General features: G+C 38.1%; 1 protein-coding gene and 1 long non-coding RNA gene across 3 annotated transcripts in view; one reads left to right on the top strand and one right to left on the bottom strand.

Annotated features, from left to right (window-relative positions):
- LOC104147431 (uncharacterized) overlaps nucleotides 1-19886 on the bottom strand; it is a 170494-nt gene that overhangs the window by 34641 nt on the left and 115967 nt on the right. The window lies entirely within an intron of this gene.
- SPON1 (spondin 1) overlaps nucleotides 1-19886 on the top strand; it is a 204618-nt gene that overhangs the window by 180748 nt on the left and 3984 nt on the right. Inside the window, exons 8-15 of the mRNA XM_068945201.1 lie at nucleotides 12162-12363; nucleotides 13424-13564; nucleotides 14588-14663; nucleotides 15090-15272; nucleotides 15625-15795; nucleotides 15907-16074; nucleotides 16976-17140; nucleotides 18943-19206. Of these exons, the coding sequence (XP_068801302.1) occupies nucleotides 12162-12363; nucleotides 13424-13564; nucleotides 14588-14663; nucleotides 15090-15272; nucleotides 15625-15795; nucleotides 15907-16074; nucleotides 16976-17140; nucleotides 18943-19206 (1370 nt within the window). The remainder of the gene's footprint in view (nucleotides 1-12161; nucleotides 12364-13423; nucleotides 13565-14587; nucleotides 14664-15089; nucleotides 15273-15624; nucleotides 15796-15906; nucleotides 16075-16975; nucleotides 17141-18942; nucleotides 19207-19886) is intronic.

The following is a 19886-nucleotide window of genomic DNA, read 5'->3' as shown; positions in this document are numbered from 1 at the left end:
AATCAGAATGCAGAACTGAGACTGGTGGAGAGGGATTTTCAGGTTGAAGCTTTTTGAAATGCGTAATGGTATATAACAGTAAATAATGAGATAATTTGGTGAAACTGGATAAAGAAGTGGAAAAAAGCAGAATGAATGATTCAGCATTTTACCCCGTATCATGGCTAATAATGCTACTCTTGTAAGAAGTAGCCAGGACCTTGGTTTTATATCTTGCATATACAGATGTAGATTATGAAACAATTATTTGTTAGTAATTCCATGATAAGTGGTATTTTTTCCATTAATTACGAGTAATGTTCAGTGTCCAGGCTATTTTCTTGGAAACCAACTTCCTTAAAGTAAAAGCTTTAATAGGAAATATAATAAACAAAAGGAGCAAGAAGCCAGTTCTTAGAGGAGAAGTACATTATCTGTAGAAGAAATGCAAATGTTTCTATTAAAAGAAATGTCTTTTTCAGATTTATGTGCCCTATTACTTCGAGGTCCCATGTCATAGTCCTACATGGAAAGATGCTCTCTAGCAGAATATCTGTTATGCGGAGATGATGAAAATGCTTTCCTTTGTAAAACTCAAGTTTCATGCTCAACTGCTCGGAAGCATTTTTAATAATTAATATTTCTGGGTTTAGCTTTCTTAAAATCCAGTTTCTTATAAGCTGTGGTAGTAACAATACATTCCTGCAGAACATTCAGGGATTCTATCATATCTACTACTGCGAAGAGAGAAAGTTATTAAAAAATGAAAATACTATATTGTGGTAGCTCTGTGCTTTTTAAGTGTAATCCTTGACCAGCATGGATGTACTACTATATGAGCCTAATAGTTAAAATCATATTAACTAAGTAGTGTAGTGACATGCATCCCAGGAATACACTATGCTGATAGGCTGCAAAGTTTTATGTTGCTCCCTGCATTCCCCGCCGTGACCACCACTAACCTTCTATAAAATATTTCTGTTTTTTATTCTTGCATAGCAACATTTTATTTCTGTGGAGCCGCTACATCATGTGTGTCTTTACTTTTTATTTGTATAAACCTCTAGAGTTTTTTCCATAAATCCTTATCTCTCTTGTTATCTCCTACTGTCACACTGAGCTGTCTAAACTAATATAGGGTGAAAGCCAGCATCTGTAAATCCAGATGTAAATGAAGTTTCCTTTCTCAAAACTGTAAGGCATAGCATTAAGAAATACTTTAACAGTTTGGGGATTTTGTGTGCAAAATGAGAGGAATGAGAAGGCCAGAGTTGCTTGTTTCTATGGCAACACTTTGGCATGCCTAGCTCAGCTATTTCCTCCATTTAAGATTTTATAGATAGCGGAGATGAATCTAGTGAAGTTTATTATTGACAAAAATAGGAGAGTTTTAACTCCCCAGTCTGATGAGAAATACTAATGCATATAAAGAAAGAACAATCTGATATACAAAGTAATATACAGGGAAGAAGTTAGGCACTGTGACTTGTGGTAACAGAAAGGCAAAGACATAAACCTCCGTGGCGCTGTAGAGCAGTCCTGAGCGTTCCAGCTCTGCGCTGGCGAACGGTTAGATTCCTGCAGTTTAGGTCTTAAAAATTCCTGCAGCGTATCTTGCAGGAGTCAAAGCAAATTCCTGTCATTATTCCCCGTGGGGTTCCAGCTGAACCCCGCGCTCTCACGGTGTTGCCTGACTGAGCGCATAACATCGATGTGCCACCGTAAGGAGCGCCAGCTTCCCTCAGCTGTGAGGGCATCCCCACTTACATCACTTGGAAGTATTTTTGAAGTTTCACAGAAGTGTCAGTAGGCTGCAGACAGCTGTAAGCAGGAGTAGTAATTCATGTTGAATGATCAGCTTATGCATCAGTAGAGCTGATCAAAATACTTCTGTCAAAAGGGCTTGACTTCAGCATGAAGGTTTTCACATAGGGCTCTGATCAAAATGGTAAATTTATGGTTTCACAGTAAAAACAATGCAAAAAAATGTTCCTAATGTTTTTAGATCTTTATATAAGCTCTACATTTTGTATAAAAGGCAGAGGAAAAGTTTATTTGACTAAAAACAAAGCAAAACAAAGTACTTGCAGTAAATCTCAGGAAAAAAACACATTTTAAAGATCCATAGAAGCAACTGGCATTTTTTACCAGTTTTGGTAATTCATCTATATATGGCAGATGAGTGGGGAGTGATGTATTTCACTTGTAAGAGAGAAGGAGCAATGTGTTTTATTGAGATAAGATAGTGATTTAACAAAGTTCAATCATAAATAAGACAGTGATTTAACAAGGGTCGATGGCAAGGTTCACTCGGTTATTTACTGCGCGGAGGACAGGGTCAGACAAAAGTGTCAAGGAGACTCTCCCGTTGAGTCGCGAGGTTCAGAGTGGACCGCCTTGCTTTCCAGACTCCTCCTCAGAGGAGTCTAGGGGCGGCTGGATCCAGTCTTAGTCCCAGACTTGGTCAACGGTTTATGTGTAAGGATTATGTGCACAATCAATCAAAGAGGTAACTTAGCAAAGTCTGCAAAGTATCAGCGCGCTATTAGTCACTTACCGAGGATCTGTCGCGGGCAAGGAATCTCTCAACCTCGAGGAAGTAACCCCGACAGGCGTCCCTACTCAAGGGGAGAGTCACCGCTGTGCAGCCAGCTGCCGTGCAGGAGAGCGCAACGGGCCTTGGGCTGCAGCGTTAGGTATGGGGTAAGGTGATTGACTCATAGTCATACATGCAGGCTGGCTGTACCTTGGCTGGTGCACAGTCAGCTAGTCCTGGGCTGTTGTGCCAGATTCCGCTCTGATGCAGCCACCCCGATGGCTGTTGACGGTTTGTAGCCTTCCTGAGGGCTATTGTCTGAGCAGGGCTACCTACACACGGGGAGGTTGGGGGGGGGGTATAGTCACACTATACTGTAAATTGAGGGCGATATATGGCAAGTTCAGTTTTCAGTGGCTCAAAATACATGTGTACATTTGGAGAATTAATATAAAAGAAAAGCTTTAACCACATGAGTTTGCATTTTATTAATATTGTGGGAACTTAACAACAATCAGTAAACTCAACGGCACGTGCTGCCCTCACAACCGGATTCCCCAATTTTAATAGCTCCGCACAGGCACACTTAGATGAAGAGCACAGTCCCAGTATGTATGGGCATCACAAAGCTAGCATACTCCTCTGCAAACTTCTGTGTTTCTGTACAGTTGTGAAGTACTGTATTTACCTGAAGTCTTTGTATTTATAATCATATACATTTATTAGGTGTTAACTAAACTCTAATCACAAAACTAAATCATGTTTATTAAGAGAATTAGTCTTAGGTCTTATGTGTATTATTGAGAGTTAGGGAAAATTCATTGTTTGACAGATGGTCAGACACCCACATTAAGAAATTAAGAAATTCATAATTCAATCTCAGAAAAGTAAGGAAGAACACGTGTGTTTGTTGGAAAGGAAAAAGAAATTGTATCAATCATCTTTTGTCAGAGCAAGCACATATGGCAGTTCCATTTCCTATCACTTACTGTTTACTGTAAAATCCAAATGTCACTAGGCAAAGAAGTTGGGTATTAAAACATAGAAAAGACTTAAACATAGAAAAACTTAACTAAGAACAATCACCGAAAGAACTTTACACAGATTTTTCATAGAAATTAATGGCCATCCAATTAAAACAACTTACTCATACCATTCTGTCTTTGCTTTTGTTTTCCTTTATATGTTCCTCCCATCGGTAGTTACTATTTTATGATTATTTCCCAGCCATCTGTTGTCTTTCCTTCAGCCAAAATAATTTCCCTTTATAATTTTGTGAGTAATCATGTATGTGTTATTTTCACACAATTATATATCTACTTACTAATCCTATCTCCTCATTCGTATAAAAACAATCACCAAGTAATTGGACCAATTTGTCGGTTAAAAGATTTCGGGTGAACAGAAATCTATATGCAAAATTTAAAAATTAGCCTTGTTATTTCTTTTCATTGTTAGGAATGTAATTATATTTAAGCACTTTCTCCAGTTCACATCTCCAGACACCAAAAAGGCATAGCTAGGTTAGATGGATACAGACACTGAGATAAATGAAATGTCTTTAAGAAGTTTATTAATAAAGTCTTAATAAAGGTGGGATATGTTGGACATCTTCAGAGATTACACAAGGACCAGGAAAAAATAAAAATGCAATTGTGAGGTGTTGCTACTTGTAAAATAAATTGTTTTGGAACGCATGAGAATTCTCTCTCTCAAAAATCTTTGAAGGTAAATTCTACGTTTTGTAGCTATTCCAATAAATAGTCACATAGTCATTTCTGCTAAAAGGAGCTATTTGCAGTAATCTAATGTTCAGAATAAATGAAGCTGATTGATAGCAAACTGGAGGCTCTGGTTAAAGCACTCTTGCAAGTAAGTCTATGCTATTCATCTGATATTGCTTATGGGAGAGGAGAGGATCAGCAGTCTGGCTATGACAATTCTCGCACCAGATAAAGGAGGTAATCTCTCATGATTATTTCTCAAGGCAAATAGTGCATGGCCACGGCATTGTAGGTTGGCCAAATGAAAAGGAGGTTCAAAGGAACAGCTCTCTTAAGACATCCTATAGGATTTTCTTTGTAAATATAGCTGTAATTACTCTGGGCTCTTCTGTTTTCCTTTAGAGAAAACAGAAGGGAGATGGGGCAGGTGATTTGTAGCCCCAGAGCTCCTAGGAAATGAAGAGGCGAGAAGTGTGCTGAATTCATACAGGGATAGTCCTTTCGCTTCCTCTTCAGACTGGCCTTGGATAAGATATGATAATCCTGTATCTTGCAAAAGGATTCTTAAAACGTGATTTGACTGTAAATGCACAGTAAGTGATCTAAAAAGCGACGTGCAGCTAATCTAAACAGAAACAAAGGCCACAGGCATTATGCAGGAGGACCATACCAAACTGGTTTGCCCCCAAAGAATACAGTACAATTCAACATTCTCAGAAATCTGACAGTTTTTTAAATGAGAAAAGCCTTTCCACATTTCATTGTTAAAGTTAAATCCATTCTGAATGTATTATGTCAACTAGATGGTATGATATATAAATGAATAATTATATCATTATTATCAAAAGTAGCAGTTGGGAGTTTTTTCCTGGTTGACAATATGAAAATGCCTGAACGAAGCTGCACAATGTCCCTTATTTTTATAATATTGCTTTTAGAATACTCAATTTGATGGGGGTTTTTTGGAGCAGCCTTTGTTTTGATTAGTAGTTTTAATGTCAGTGGTAATGATGTAGTCCCTTACTTAGTTGTGTACACAATCACATAATCATGTTCTCTCAGCTGCTTATAGGCAATATTCTTCTATTAAGAGCTTTTATACAGTAAAGTAAGATTTGTATGCAGGCCTTTTTGTAGTCTGACAGGTAATTGACTAACAGTGTGTTGTAGCTGTCTTTAATCTGTTTCATTATGAACAAAATAGACAAACTCTTACTGTCATCACCTCTGATTTACTACTCAGAGACAATAACAACTTGGCGTTAAAGTGATTTTCAACCTTTTTATATGGATGCCAGTCAAATTTCATTGACTCAGTGTTCATTTTATTATCGTTTTCTTTTTCTGGCTCTTCTGGGACACGTGCATGTTTAAATTATTCATTAGGTTAAAAGTTTACCTGCCCTGCATTTAAGTAGAACTTAAGAAGGATTCTCCGTCTTCTCTGCAATGCTGAAATTCTGTTTTTATATTTAGGTGTTGATACTTGTTAATAAAACTGTGTTGTCCATGTAATAGTCCTAAGTCTTATGCATGACTTCATCTTAATATAACATCTAATTTGTTCTGTTAGTTGCTGGCTTTTAGGAGAGCGGTATTTTTTTCGTTCAGTTTTAGATCTTCACTTTCTTCATTATTTCTTTGAAGCAAGTACACTTTTCAGGATGTCATACTTTTTAAGTTTTATCAATAAAACAGATGTTGTGTGGGTGCTGCTGGTAGGCAGTAGGTGCAGAGCTGGAAGTTCAAGAGTGGAAATGTGTTTTCATGCGCATAATGCTATTTGTATCAATAGCAAAAAGTTCTAAGCTGAATAAATACATCCTTCATCCTGGAAAGTGTACTTCTGATGTAGTGTAAGCCTCTGAATAGAAGCATGTCAGTTTTGCTGATTATAGGCATAATGGTAACTCATCTACCGTCTCCCTAAAACATGCACTTTTATGATATATATATATTCAGCTATTTTTCCAGCTAAAAAAGAATGATATTGTTACCTCATTGGTATATCAGCACCAACTGTGATGCCTTTGTGGCTTGCACAGTACTCTTCCATTAAATGTCAGAATTTACTGGGATTTATTGAACTTTAAAATCTAACACGAGAAGTACTGGAGGCACATCTGATTGTTTAAAACATGTTAAAAGTCAGTTCAAAATGTTGGTAATGTGGATGCTTCAAAGGAATTGTGAAGAACATGTCTGAAGCCTTCTAATGACTTGCTAATTGATTGCCAAAAAGCCTCAGACTTTTTAGATTAGAAAAAAGGCTTGTGCTCCCTAAGCAATCCTGTGGGATGTCCTAAGACTGATGTTACTCTTCTGTACTCCCTTTCCAACTGGATACATCCCCTAAATATGCAAAACCTCGACCGCACAGAATTTGTTGGGCGAAATAGTTATGAAAGATAATAGTCAGCTTTCTGATCCTTTCCTCTCCCATAAACCATTCTCTGATGTCTCTGAAACTTTGGGTAATTTCAGTACATTTCTAAGAGACGGTGAGAACAGGGGTAAAGAGCTGCTGAGTAAGGAGTAGTAATAAGGTGATGAAAGTACCTATAAAGTTGGCGTTAGGAGCATGGAGCCGCAGTCTTTGGTGCACTCTTCTGTGCCTGCTAGTGGGATGGCAGGAGAAGTTGTCCAGGACTTGTCTCAGTGTGCAGGTTCCAGGTCAGACGCCCAGCTCTGCCGTACTGGTCCCTAGCCTCGAGCAGCTGCCTGTGGGCTGGAGGTAGCTGGCTTACCTCAGGCAGCAGCGCTTGAATTGCCCTGCTCTGAACTGGCGCCTGTGGCCCGCGCACGGCTGTTAGCCGTTACCTCAGGCTGCCCTGAGACGCAGACAGATTCTTCTACCTCTCTTACTCAAATCGGGGTTACGCTTTTTCCCTTGTGTCTGGAAAGGCTGTTAGTTTGCCCTTAGCACCAATGGAATCAGTTCCTGGTACAAACGTATGAATCTGGTGTCCGGATCCTAGGCGTAAAATGATTATACCTTAATACCCCTCTGTGAAGAAAGCTGGAGAGGTATAAGGAATTCCAAACAACCATACCCTCAATATCCTTCAGCTTATTAAATCCATAGAAACAACCAGATTTTTCCCCGGACGTAAACTATGTAAGACTTCTCTACCTGAATGAGAAGTCTATTTCCATTAACTGTCGTAACAATTAGTATTTTACACTCTCCTCTTATCTCTAGTATGACCACTAAATGACATAATTTTTTTTTAATCTATAACCAAAACCAGAATGTGGATAATTGTAAAGTGCTGCACAAACTTTAGTGTTTCTGAAGATGTTTCCGGCTGATGGGTTTTCCTCTGCTGTTGCATACTGAGCATCTAACACATTGTACATTATACATTGTGCTGCAGCAGATAGGTCGCTTCTGGTATCCAACGTGGTGAACTAAGAGCTAACTAGAGAGTCTCTACGCTGCACTGCACTTTGCAATGGAAATAGAGATGCTTTTAACGTTCAGCTCTGTCCTTATATGATAGGTTTTTGTGTGCTGGAAAATTCTGTATCCAGGGAGCCAAATTCTTTATGCATGGGTAAGGCAAATAATTTTTCTTACATGACTGTAGTACACACAGTATCCAGCAGTAAAATCCACACTGACTCCAGTGTGCAAACTCAAACCTATAAATGGTCTTATCTGTTAAGCTAGTTAGTATCATAGAGACAAACAGTACATGCGCTGGCTGCTTTTTTTCTAGTGTTTTACTTGTATACTAATGAAACAGGAAATCAAAAGTAATCTCAAAGTTTTCATTCTGTAAAATACTATTTTTACTATTTCTGTAAGGTATTTCTGTCTTCTCACCTGTGCTCTACCTTTTACACTGATAGCAGTAAAACACAACAGTATTGATTCAACATTCAAAAGTATGTCCTGTAGCAAGTAGAGTTTTCTGCTGGACTGTCAAAGGCTTTTTAAAAATCCACCCCCATCCCCAGCACCGATAGCATCAGCAACTAGAAGTTCATTTAGGGGAAAACCTTGTAAAGCAAAATCATGTTTGTGCTCTTTTAACTTTTCTTCTAAAGCTAGGGAAAAAAGCATTTTCTTATCCTGCTCTGAATATGTCATCCCTATAGCTCATGATTCAAATCATGCTTAACAGACAGTGAGAAAATAGAAGAAAAATAAAGAAGATTGAGGGAATTAGAATGCAGGACGCTATCTAGTACTTTGTTTCACTCTGTATTATGTGAAAGGACTTATCAGCAGGCTGATCAGGTGTACAGTGCAAAAATACTGTCTGCTTCAACCAGCAAAAGCAGGAACCCCACCTGTGGCTTTAGAATCAAGGTTGTCACCTAGAACTTACCTAAATGTTCTGGATTTGCTTTGCAACTCATATTCTCCTGTGCTTTTACATGTGTAAGGGAAGGAAAAGGGACACATCTGGCTCTTACAGAAAATCAGTCAGTTATAAACTGAAGACTTTTCCTATGGGCATTACTAAACATGTACAAAACATCATGGAAGAAAACTTTCTTAAAATTTTAAGACCTTAAAAATGACACTATTTATTCACATACTGGCAATGTTAAAAGTTTGCCATTTTATAAGAAAAAGCAATTCTATGTTGTATAAGCCAATCTCTATACCTAGGATGGTGGATATAAACTCTGCCTTAAGATCAGCCTGTCTCACTTTCTTAGTTACAGCAACTCAAGGACTGTGTCAATGTTTACTGTTTGGCAGCAATATAAAAATGTGATTCAAATTTGTATGCATACTGCTTACAAGTATCCATGGAGAAGTTATTTATTAGAATAGGATAACATCTTAGGATAATTTATATTTTCAATCTTTTTTAACCCTGCAAGCAGAAATTTTAAAATGTCCCACTTAGCGTGTTATCCTGCACAACAGCCAAAGTGCGTGCGCCTTGTGTACATGCGTACATAACAGTGGAGTAAGAAAAGGCAAAAACTTGCCTCCCTGTTTCCTCTATTAATTTTTTACATTTCTCTCTTGAACAGACATTGGGTAAAATATTTGAAATATTCACTAAGGCAGGGGCTATTGCTGTTCCACATTGATGTTCTCACCGCTAGGCTACAGAATGAATGCTTGTTACTAACTTTTTTTTTTTTCCTGGTTGTATGAGCCTTTACATATTCTATGCAAAAATGGAATAACTTCAGCTGGAGACCCATAAAGTACTGTGACACCAGAATAGCACAGCTAATAGTGAGAACACACTCCTGAGAGAAATCTGAATCTCTTCTGCCTGTGGAGTAGGCACGGAGCTGTAGTTAGCAAACCTAGACTGGGCATCCCAGGCATGAAGAGACTGGATGAAAAAGGGTCTCCTGCCAGCTCCTCTGGTATTTTGAAAATTTCTAATAGGTCCAGCCCTGCAGGAGAGAGATACAGAGAAATGGCTGGCTGCTGCCTCATTATAACAGAGCTTAGACCTGAGTTGGTTGCTGAGCAGCTGACAGTATCAAGCCCAAAGTGTTTCTGAGCATGTCACAAACTAGACATTGGGGCTTTACTGGAGAAAGCCAAGACACCTGTGGATTTTCAGTGACTTTAGAATCAGTAGCTAGGTGGGTTTTTTCTGACCAAAAAAAAAAAAAAAGAAACAAGGGTGGACTTAGGAAGCTAAACTAGAAATCATGTGCAATGTAATCTTTTCTCCTCTTTTGTCATCTGTCAAATGGTCATAAAACTAGATTAAAGAAAGAGCAGGTGGTAGGGTAAATTTTACAAAGGGCTCTGAAGATGGGATTACTGAGCTATCTAATGTGATACATAAGTAGCAAAAGCTTGTCTGCAAAGATTATCTCCTACTAAAGTGTTCCTTCACACAGTTTCAATATTGATATAGTTAGACATATAGTACACATGTTTAATTTTGAATTATATTAATAACAGGATTAATATTTACTTTCCTAACAAAGCACTCAAAGATTTAACGGTACTGTGCCTATAACAGGAATAGCAAGTGACAAAAGATTTCCACTACAATGGTCTAAAGGTTTCTTCAAGTGGTTTCTAACCATCTGCCTTTAAATGGTTTGATAAAGTTTGCCTCTCTTGGTTTTCTGAGAACATGTCTGTACAGAGCAATGAAATACAACGCTGAGACACCCATACTGACAAATTCAGTATATCTCAGCTGCCAGAAGCAGTAGAGAGTGGCTCCACGCAGGCCACACTGCCCTTGCTTCTTCTCTAAAAGAGCTGTTTTGGTGTCTGTTCTGCAGTGTGCAGATTATAGACATACCCTTAATCTTAAGATCAGGTATATAAACAAACATATCTTTGTTACACTTGCTGTGTGCTGTCAGCCTTGAAGAAGTTGTTTATTTCTCAGCATTAAATATAAAATTACTACAGGGAATTCTTAGAAAGTGCTTCTTATATTGTGGTAAATCCTTTAGATATTGAAGTCAGTTGGCAGGCTTTTAAAGAATAATCACTGCCATGTACTTGACAAATATATCAGAATATTGTATTCACAGAGAGAAATTGATAGCTTCATTCATTATTTTATTAATTTACATTAGACAAATTGTTCCACTGAAATCAAAACAGAGTTCTATCTGTCATGATAAAAGTCATTTGCATCTCTTTCTTGGAAAGGCAGGATTAATGTCATCAAACAGTTGGAAACCCTTCTACTCAGAATCTTTAATTCAATATCGGCCTATTTACACAGTAAGAAACAACTTCTGAAGGCTCCAGAACACAGGTGGCCAGAGCATTTTAACTATTAAGAAATGCCTATTTGTGCAACTTTCCTCGTGAAGGGGCCACCCTAAGTTAGACATCTTACACTTGATAACATCTGATAATTTCTCAAGAACACTGTCCTTGAGCTGTTCTTGTCCTTGAGCTGTTTTTCCAGTGTCCTGAGAGCTCTATGAGCAAGAATAAATGGACAAATAAAGGGCCACATGTTTTCAGTGAGGCAAACGTTAATAGGAAGATTCTTCTTCTGACTAGAGGAGAACAGGTAAAAACAGTGTGTTTTGGCATAAACTGGGGGGAAAAAAAAAAAAAAAGGACTCTGCATCGGTTCCAGTCCTGTATCTGAAGAAAACTTACTTATACTGACTTCAGACCAGTTTCTGTTGGAGCAGGTTTGCCAAGTTTGGGCAATACTTACAGTTACTTAGTTTAAGTAACCCAACAGTAGTTGTTGTTCTTGAGGACGATACCATGAAGACTTTTCATCTGAGAACAGAAAGTTCAGATCTGATTTTAATTGCCATTTGAACAAGAATATGATATTTACTGGTCAACATCAGAAAGCACTACATGATTTGGCATGATTAACAGCTTCTTCTTAAGAAAATGGTTGGCAAAGGCGGGATGAACAGAAGTGTTTTCACATCCCCTGGCAGAAGCCTGCAAAAGGCTCAGCTGAACTCTATCTTGCAATAGCTATTCATCTCTCACTTAAACGTGCACTGAAACGCTGACTAATGAGCCTATCCCCCTCCCCAGTTGCACTTCTAAGCGCTGTAAAAATTGGAATTTGTATATTTTCTTTTGGTCGAAAGTATCGCAGCAGCCCAAAGCTTCAGGGTACTTCCCTGCTATTTTACTTCAGATTTTTGGATTGTTGTAGTAAGTGTCCTGACAGGTTTCTTTTTATTGCATGACTGAGTCATGAGCATGCTGCTGCAGCCCTTTATTGCTACATCTCTGTCACCCACTAAACTGTATCTGTCCTTGCATGATGTCAAAGTTGTTTCTCAAACAGTGGCTGCCTATGGCTGAGAAGAAAACACCATGCTGAGCAAGAGTCCTCTCCCAGTCTTGCTTGTCCATCCCTACACAGTGTCATTCCCGTGTTCTGTATTTCCCAATGTGAAGCACCATTTCACTGCTATTTAATAGCAAACTTGAATTCAGTTGTTAATATTGTCTTTCTGTTTGCAATTTGCAGGAGAGCTGCTCCCTCTGCTGAATTTTCTGTTGATAGGCATCGGCACCTGATGTCCTTCCTCACCATGTTGGGGCCCAGCCCCGACTGGAATGTCGGCCTCTCGGCTGAAGACCTCTGTACCAAGGACTGTGGCTGGGTTCAGAAAGTCATTCAGGATTTAATACCATGGGATGCCGGCACAGACAGTGGTGTTACCTATGAGGTATTTGGACTACTTGTAATGTATTCAAAACATAAGGTTTACTTTAAAGCTGTGAAGAATGAAAGCTGTTTCATCCATGGTAATGTCATATATGCTTTTATACCACTCTACTAAAAATGTTGCTTATAACAAATTAAAAGTCATTTAGATAGTTACTGGCAACAGTTACTGTCCTTCAGGGTGCCTCAGCTCCCTGAGAATTATTAATGGAATAATATTATATTGCCCTGGGATATTACTGTAATCATCTATTGAATAAACTGAGGACATAGTTTGCTCAGAACAGAAGTATTAAGGTGCCCAGACCCTTGGATACTATGACCCATCAGCAGCCAGTTCAAATGGAGTTCTCTACGGTTTCAGCCTAGTGCCGATTATCCCACTTGGCACAGACTAGTTAATTGGCACCACAGCAGGGTATGAAACTCTGCACTTCACATCACAGCAAGGCTCTACAATCATCCATTTTCTCCCTCTCTCTCAGTCCGGAAAGAGATTCAGATTGTGCCCAGGTAAAATCCTGGTTTTGACCAGATGAGTCACATATCAAATTACTGAATTGATTATGTCTCCATGGGTGATAAACATACCTACGCCATGACTCCATAAACACATAGGATAGACACCTGAAGTTAGGCAAGATGAGTTACATCCTCAAATTCCATACATACTCTATTTTAGATGACAAAAGGTGTCGTCTCCTATAGTTCCCTCCTTCCCCCCGCCCCCCACTTCAGTCTTTTCAGAGCATAAGGAATTTTTCCAGTTACAAGGCAGCTCTGTAGGCATTTGGGAGGTTTTTTTAATGTAGTTATCTAACCACACAGTAAGGTGTACATCTTATTGTGAACCCAGAATCAGGGTCCAATCCCAAAGTGTTAGAGAAGTTCTTCACAACAGAAAAACTTACTGTTAAGTACGAACATAGCAAGTTCATCTTCTGTTGGAATTTCTGAGTTTAGCATTCAAAAACGTTTTTATTTCTGCAGATCAATTATACTTTTACTAATAATTTTAATTTACTTTTAAGCCATATTTATCTTTTTCTTTTTGATTGCAGTCTCCCAACAAACCTACAGTTCCTCAAGAGAAGATCAGACCACTTACGAGCCTAGATCACCCTCAAAGTCCATTTTATGATCCAGAAGGAGGGTCTATCAAGCTGGTAGCCAGAGTGGTCATTGAGAGAATTGCACGCAAGGTAGCATTACAAAATAATAGCCAAATAAATCCTCATAAAAGAAAAAAAAAACTTTCCCTCTCCCCCTGCAAAACCTTACTCTCCCTGACCAACTCCCATCAAAGATAATTAAGTAAAAATTCTTCTTAAATTTAAAACCATCTTGAGATATTTTTTTCTCCTACTTGCGGTAATTGCTGCATCCACTTATTTGGGGATTTTTTTTTAAATATGCATAGGAATTAGAAGAGGAAAAAAAGCATTATATAAATTTTTAGCATATCCTGATACTACTGCTGCAAATACAGTATACTGTCTTCCTGAGTGCTTTGTCCAGTCATATCTTTTAATGATTTATGGTGCAACTTTTCATATATAATTATTCAGTGATTCCCTTTACGTCAGAAACGTTCTCTGATATTTAAACTTGGTTTTCTTAGCTCAACTTTATTTCTCCACTGTTATCCAGTAAAGAATCTTCTTAAGACCAGTCAGCGCCTCTTTTGGGCAGGCCAGAGGAGAGGGTGTTTAGACCACATTTAGATATTTATAAACAGTCACTTCATTCCATTTGCATTTCAAGAGTGTAAGTAAGTAAGTTAATCCTAGCATATATTAGATCCATATCAATCTAGAATGATAGCCTAGTCATCCTTTTAATCACATTTTTTTTAACCCTTTTTTTACTTGAAGCAGCAGTTCAAATCCTTTAATCTCTGTTCTTCTCCCCCTCCCCCCCCAAGCGTCTCCTTCTGCTTGCTATCACTTTTCTGTACTGGAATTTTTTTAGAGATGAAATTGTAAGACCCATGACTCATTTAACTAAGTGCTATTAAAATTGAGCGAATCCTAATTCTCCACTGGAGGTCTACACAAAAGTGATTAACTACAAATTTGTAGCTGTATGTTACACATACAGCTGTGTTAACACAGTAGCTGTGCTACTTTGCAGCTTCTAGCAACTCATTTTATACCTATCTTAGCCCCTCTATCTGGTTGCACATGAGTTTCCTAAATTCCATCTCCACAATCATTTCTTTGCAGGGGGAGCAATGCAATATCGTACCTGATAACATAGATGATATTGTGGCAGATCTAGCACCGGAAGAAAAAGAAGAAGGTACTTTTTAAATTAGTTTGCACTGCGCTAATTTATATTTTGTGCCATTTCTAGATAGAGTACAAAACTGACTAAGGAGCAGAAGTCCCACTCAGTGTCAGAGTGATTTATTTTTTTCACCTTTTCTGTTTTTTTAGCCTTCCCTTATACAGAAAAGAAATGACATGTGTATGTGACAGGTGACAATAGTAGCAAAAGTAATAAAACAGAAGCTTTTCAGCGTTCTAACAAAAAAGAGCATTTCCCTTTTTTTAAATCGGAGTTGGCAATTAGTCTTCCCCCCCCCCCCAGGTTAAAGTGGAGAAGACTAGAGTGCAGACGGAAAGAACTTATCATATTAACATCTAAAGTAATCACCAGCAAAGTAAACAGAAGCAAATGGAGGATAACCTGTTGTTAATTTTCACCGTCTTGTCTTATTTTTAGATGACACCCCTGAGACCTGCATATATTCAAACTGGTCTCCATGGTCAGCCTGCAGCTCTTCTACCTGTGAAAAAGGCAAGAGGATGAGGCAGAGAATGCTTAAAGCTCAGCTGGACCTCAGTGTGCCCTGTCCGGATACCCAAGATTTTCAGCCATGCATGGGTCCAGGCTGCAGTGATGAAGGTAATCAGAGGGAAAGGGTGGAGGACATGAACATTTTGTAAGCTAGGGAATTTTTTTTTCTTTGAAGTCCTTAAACTGTTGGTTGCTGCATGACTTGATTTAGGGCAAAGAGAAGAATAATTGCTGAAGAATGCAAACCTGTAGCTGTCTGTGGTCAATTCTGCAGGTCAGTTGAGTGGGTGTATGAAGTACCCAGCAGTATAAGCAATGAAAGGAGTAAAGTAAGAGCAGACAGAATGTGGGCGGCAGCAACAATTTGATGCTGTACACAAATGGGCAGATACAGATTTATCAGGGAAGTGGGTAGTAATCATACTAATATTAGCAACTGAAATGGTCCTCTGTATTTTAGATGGTTCCACTTGCATGATGTCTGACTGGATAACATGGTCCCCCTGTAGTGTTTCCTGTGGAATGGGGACGCGATCAAGAGAGAGATATGTAAAACAATTCCCTGAAGATGGCTCTATGTGCAAAGTGCCTACCGAAGAGACTGAGAAATGTATTGTAAATGAGGAATGTTGTAAGTATTTCTTTTAGCTTTGTAAAATCCAGTCAATAACAGGAGCACGGCTGAAAACATGTTTTTTATGAGCTCTGCTAGTGAACCGTTTTCTTTTTCCATTTTGAATAGCCCCCAGCAGCTGCCTTGTCACAGAATGGGGTGAGTGGGATGAATGTAGTGCTAGCTGTGGAACGGGCATGAAAAGACGACACAGAATGATTAAGATGACCCCCGCTGACGGATCCATGTGCAAGGCAGAAACTACCGAGGCAGAGAAATGCATGATGCCTGAATGCCGTAAGTATCCACGAGTTTATTACCTCTGCTAAGAGGAGAGCCATCGTTTCTGACACATTGCTCCATCACACCAAAGAACACAGCTAAACCAGAAGCACTCCACTTTTTCTTGTTTCCCTTAAAATTAGATTCCTTAGGGGAATGTGCATTAAGTACCACTTACTTTCACCAATGGACTGAGTTGTATGCTAAAATACTAAGTTGTATGCTATGATGAGTGTATCACCCATAGTGATGTATATATATATATTAGCATGCCATATGTAAGCAAGCCATTCTGATTTTTAGAATATGAGGTATATTTAATCAAAAGGCTAGGATAAAACAGTATCCTCTCATTTTAGCCCATGAGCAGTTGAGAACTGAGGTGCTCCTTTTATGCCGTCAGCCAGTCGTCTCCCCCTTAGCATTTAACAGTCTACTAATAATGCGTTTATTTTCTTAAGAAATGTTAAGATTTTCATCAAAGACAGCAAGAACTTTAGTTAAAAATGATTTTTTAGTAGATAAAATGTGGTAAATAAATAAATGCCACATTTTAGACTTTATTGATTTGACTTCCAGTTCTGTGCGCTGAAGCTATGTATTGGTTTCTTAAAAGGGTTAAGGTTCAAACACAATATATGAATGAGAGACATACATAATAAGATAGCAAAGAAAAACTATTAAAACGCGGGCATCTAACTATTAAAACCAAAGCCTTTTTACTAAATACAGTTTTTCTCAGCTTTTGCAGGCGCATCATTCAGCATGCGGTTTATTTTTGTCCAAAGTGACAGCAAAATATGAGTAGTTGAAGACAGATAAAAGAAAGACACTATGTTTTCAACCTGAATTGTTTTCAAAATGTGTACCTTTGTAATGTGTAACAAATTTAATTATCTGTTCATTTTCATATTAGATACTATTCCCTGTCTACTTTCTCCTTGGTCTGAATGGAGTGACTGTAGTGTAACATGTGGGAAGGGAACGCGAACCCGGCAAAGAATGCTGAAATCAGCTGCTGAGCTTGGGGACTGCAATGAGGAACTGGAACAAGTAGAAAAATGCATGTTACCCGAATGCCGTAAGTGTGGAAAACTCTCTGGGAAAATGAAGGCTAATGTTATACACGTTACAGACTAATAGTCAAAAACCTTATCATCACTATTTTGTAGCATCCTTTCTTAAATGCTTACAGTGGTTCTTTTTAAAAAAAAATTTGTATGGACAATTATCTCCTGCTTGCCTTTGGTTCTAAAACGTAGTATTAACATTTTTATGTAAATGCTCTCTAAATTCAGAAATGTTATAGACTTTCTGATTCTGTTCTGGGGGGTGGGGGGGTCTAAAACTGGAAAGAGCAGTTCTTGCTTCCTTAAAGTTGCAAGTAAACAAGTGATCCAGTGCTCTCTTGCTCTCATTCTTGTTTTCCATTTGTATTATGCTTTAGTCTGCCTACTGGAGTGGGGTTCAGTAATATGGGAGTCTTATCATCTGTTGACTTATTTTATTTTAATACTTAATATGCACATTTGGCTTCTGGCAGCTGAACTAGGACCATGACTTAATTTAATTTTGCCTTACTCAAACTTACGCTGGTGACCATCACTGCTATGGGTATGTGGTTACACTGTTTAACACAACTTTATGCAACAATTCATGCACTTCCCAATAATATAAAAAGTCAGAATTGTATATACAGAGAGAGAGAGAGAGAGAGATAAATATACATATATATAAAAAAATTTTTTTAACTCAAATGCAGAATGTGCCCTTGAGAGGAAGGAAGGAAAGAAAGGCTTAAGATTACCTGTGTGATTCTTTTAGCTCAGAGCTAGAGCAGAAAAGAGGCTACATCTTTGATACATCTCTGAATTGCACCATAGCCTTTTTAGCGACCTACTTCCCTTCGCACCCTGGAATATCATATGCACTAGTAGATAGTGTGGAGACAACTGCATTGATTTTATTCCCTACTCTACTAAAATCCCCCACTTCTTGGGTGGTACAATTTTCCAGTTGCTTTACACTCTTTGTGAAGAGCAATAGCCTGAAGCGCTGCTGAATGAATACGACGTGATTATACTTTTGGTGTACAGTTGTCAGAAATTTGAAGAGATTTTTTTATAACTAACTACATCATTAAATTTTCAAAGAAAATATTGACTAGAGAAAGGTTTTACACTGCAGTTTTACATTTCAGATTTTCTTAAATAATTTGAAATTACCGTTTTTGATTAGTGTTCAGTGGAGCTGTGAGTTTTAAACAATGCTGAAAAGATGCAAACCTTTCAGTCATAATGCTATTAGTGACTTCTCTTTACAGCATAAAACTGAAAAAAAAATGATACAGGTTCTGTTCCTTCTAGGTTGCTGTAAAAGTTTCCTTTTAGAGTTTGTTCATTGTTTTTCTTCTCTGATTTACTCAGGATCTCAAAGTATATCAGTTTAAAGCTCTACGTCTTACGAATAAAGCAAGGCTTAGATTTCAGGTATCAGCTTCTTTCTTTGTATATATAGCTCAAGTTTTTACAGCTTTCCATTACAAAATAGACATGTGGACTTACAGAGTGGAACACTGAAGAAGGCACAGGAGAATTAGTCATGTTTGTTCTAAGTTTAGTGACCTGCCAGCACCACTCTTGGAAAGGACTGTGAGAGTGGCAAATAATATTTCTGCTAGCAATTAACTCACTCAATAGAAAATTTTGATGTGGAGTTTCACAAAATTTGCTGAAAAGACTGAAGGCTTAAGCAACATTCCTGTATGTAAGATGAAAAAAAAAAAAATCATTCGCCACATTTGTGTGTTTCTTCCTGACTTATGGTTAGGTTGGCAGATATTGCAGATTTCCTGTATTTGCTCATGTTTCTCATTCTTTGCAGCCATTGACTGTGAACTAACAGAGTGGTCCCAGTGGTCAGAATGCAATACGTCATGTGGAAAGGGCCATATGATCAGGACAAGAATGATTAAAATGGAGCCACAGTTTGGAGGAACAGCATGCCCAGAAACTGTCCAACGTACAAAGTGTCGAGTAAGGAAATGCCTGAGAGGCCCAGGTATGGAAAAAAGGCGCTGGAAAGAGGCCCGGGAGAAAAGGAGAAGTGAACAAGCAAAAAAAAATATAGATAGTGAGCAATACCCAGGTGAGTGTGAAACCATCTTTTAGAACGCTCATGTCTGTCTGGCTTTTCTGTATAACAGGAAGGAGTTTGTGAACAACTCCAGTTCATGCTGTAGTAATGTTTTGCAGTATTTTACAGTTGAGGGAAAGTTTTAGCAATAAAGTACAGCTGCTTTCAGTGTTGGACTGTCATCAAAAAAGTGTGATACATAAGCTTAGGGCACAATGGAGAAAGGCTTTTATCATCACTGAGAATATTTTATGATGCTTACTAGGTCCTTTGCCACAAACAGTGGAATATCAAACATCCAGAAATTAGATCAGGCAAAGGATTTCTACCAAGCAAACAATAAATACATGGAACTGAATGATAATATTTGGATCCTGTTAAATTTTTAAAGTATTTGCGTCTAGATCCAATGGTGATCCTCAAAACTGAAAAAATTCCCATCGCAATAATTTGATTCAGATCAGCTCAGGCTCTTTTTTCAACAAGGGACAGTAATATCAAAAACTGATGCCTCAAATAAAAAAAAACATAATTTGTGATATAGCTTACATTATCAAGATATGAATTACTGTTAATTTAATAGTGCATTAATTTTATCTGCTTTGTAATGTAGGTAAGTAAATTTCTTTTTCAATATATTTTTTCAGTGTTTGTCAAATGCACCTTGATTATACTTTATTAGGGGTCCTTAA

Source organism: Struthio camelus, chromosome 5 (genome assembly GCF_040807025.1).
Source record: "Struthio camelus isolate bStrCam1 chromosome 5, bStrCam1.hap1, whole genome shotgun sequence".
Taxonomy (NCBI): domain Eukaryota; kingdom Metazoa; phylum Chordata; class Aves; order Struthioniformes; family Struthionidae; genus Struthio; species Struthio camelus.
The sequence above is the reverse complement of the archived record's forward strand: the minus strand, read 5'-3'. Positions and strand labels throughout refer to the sequence as shown.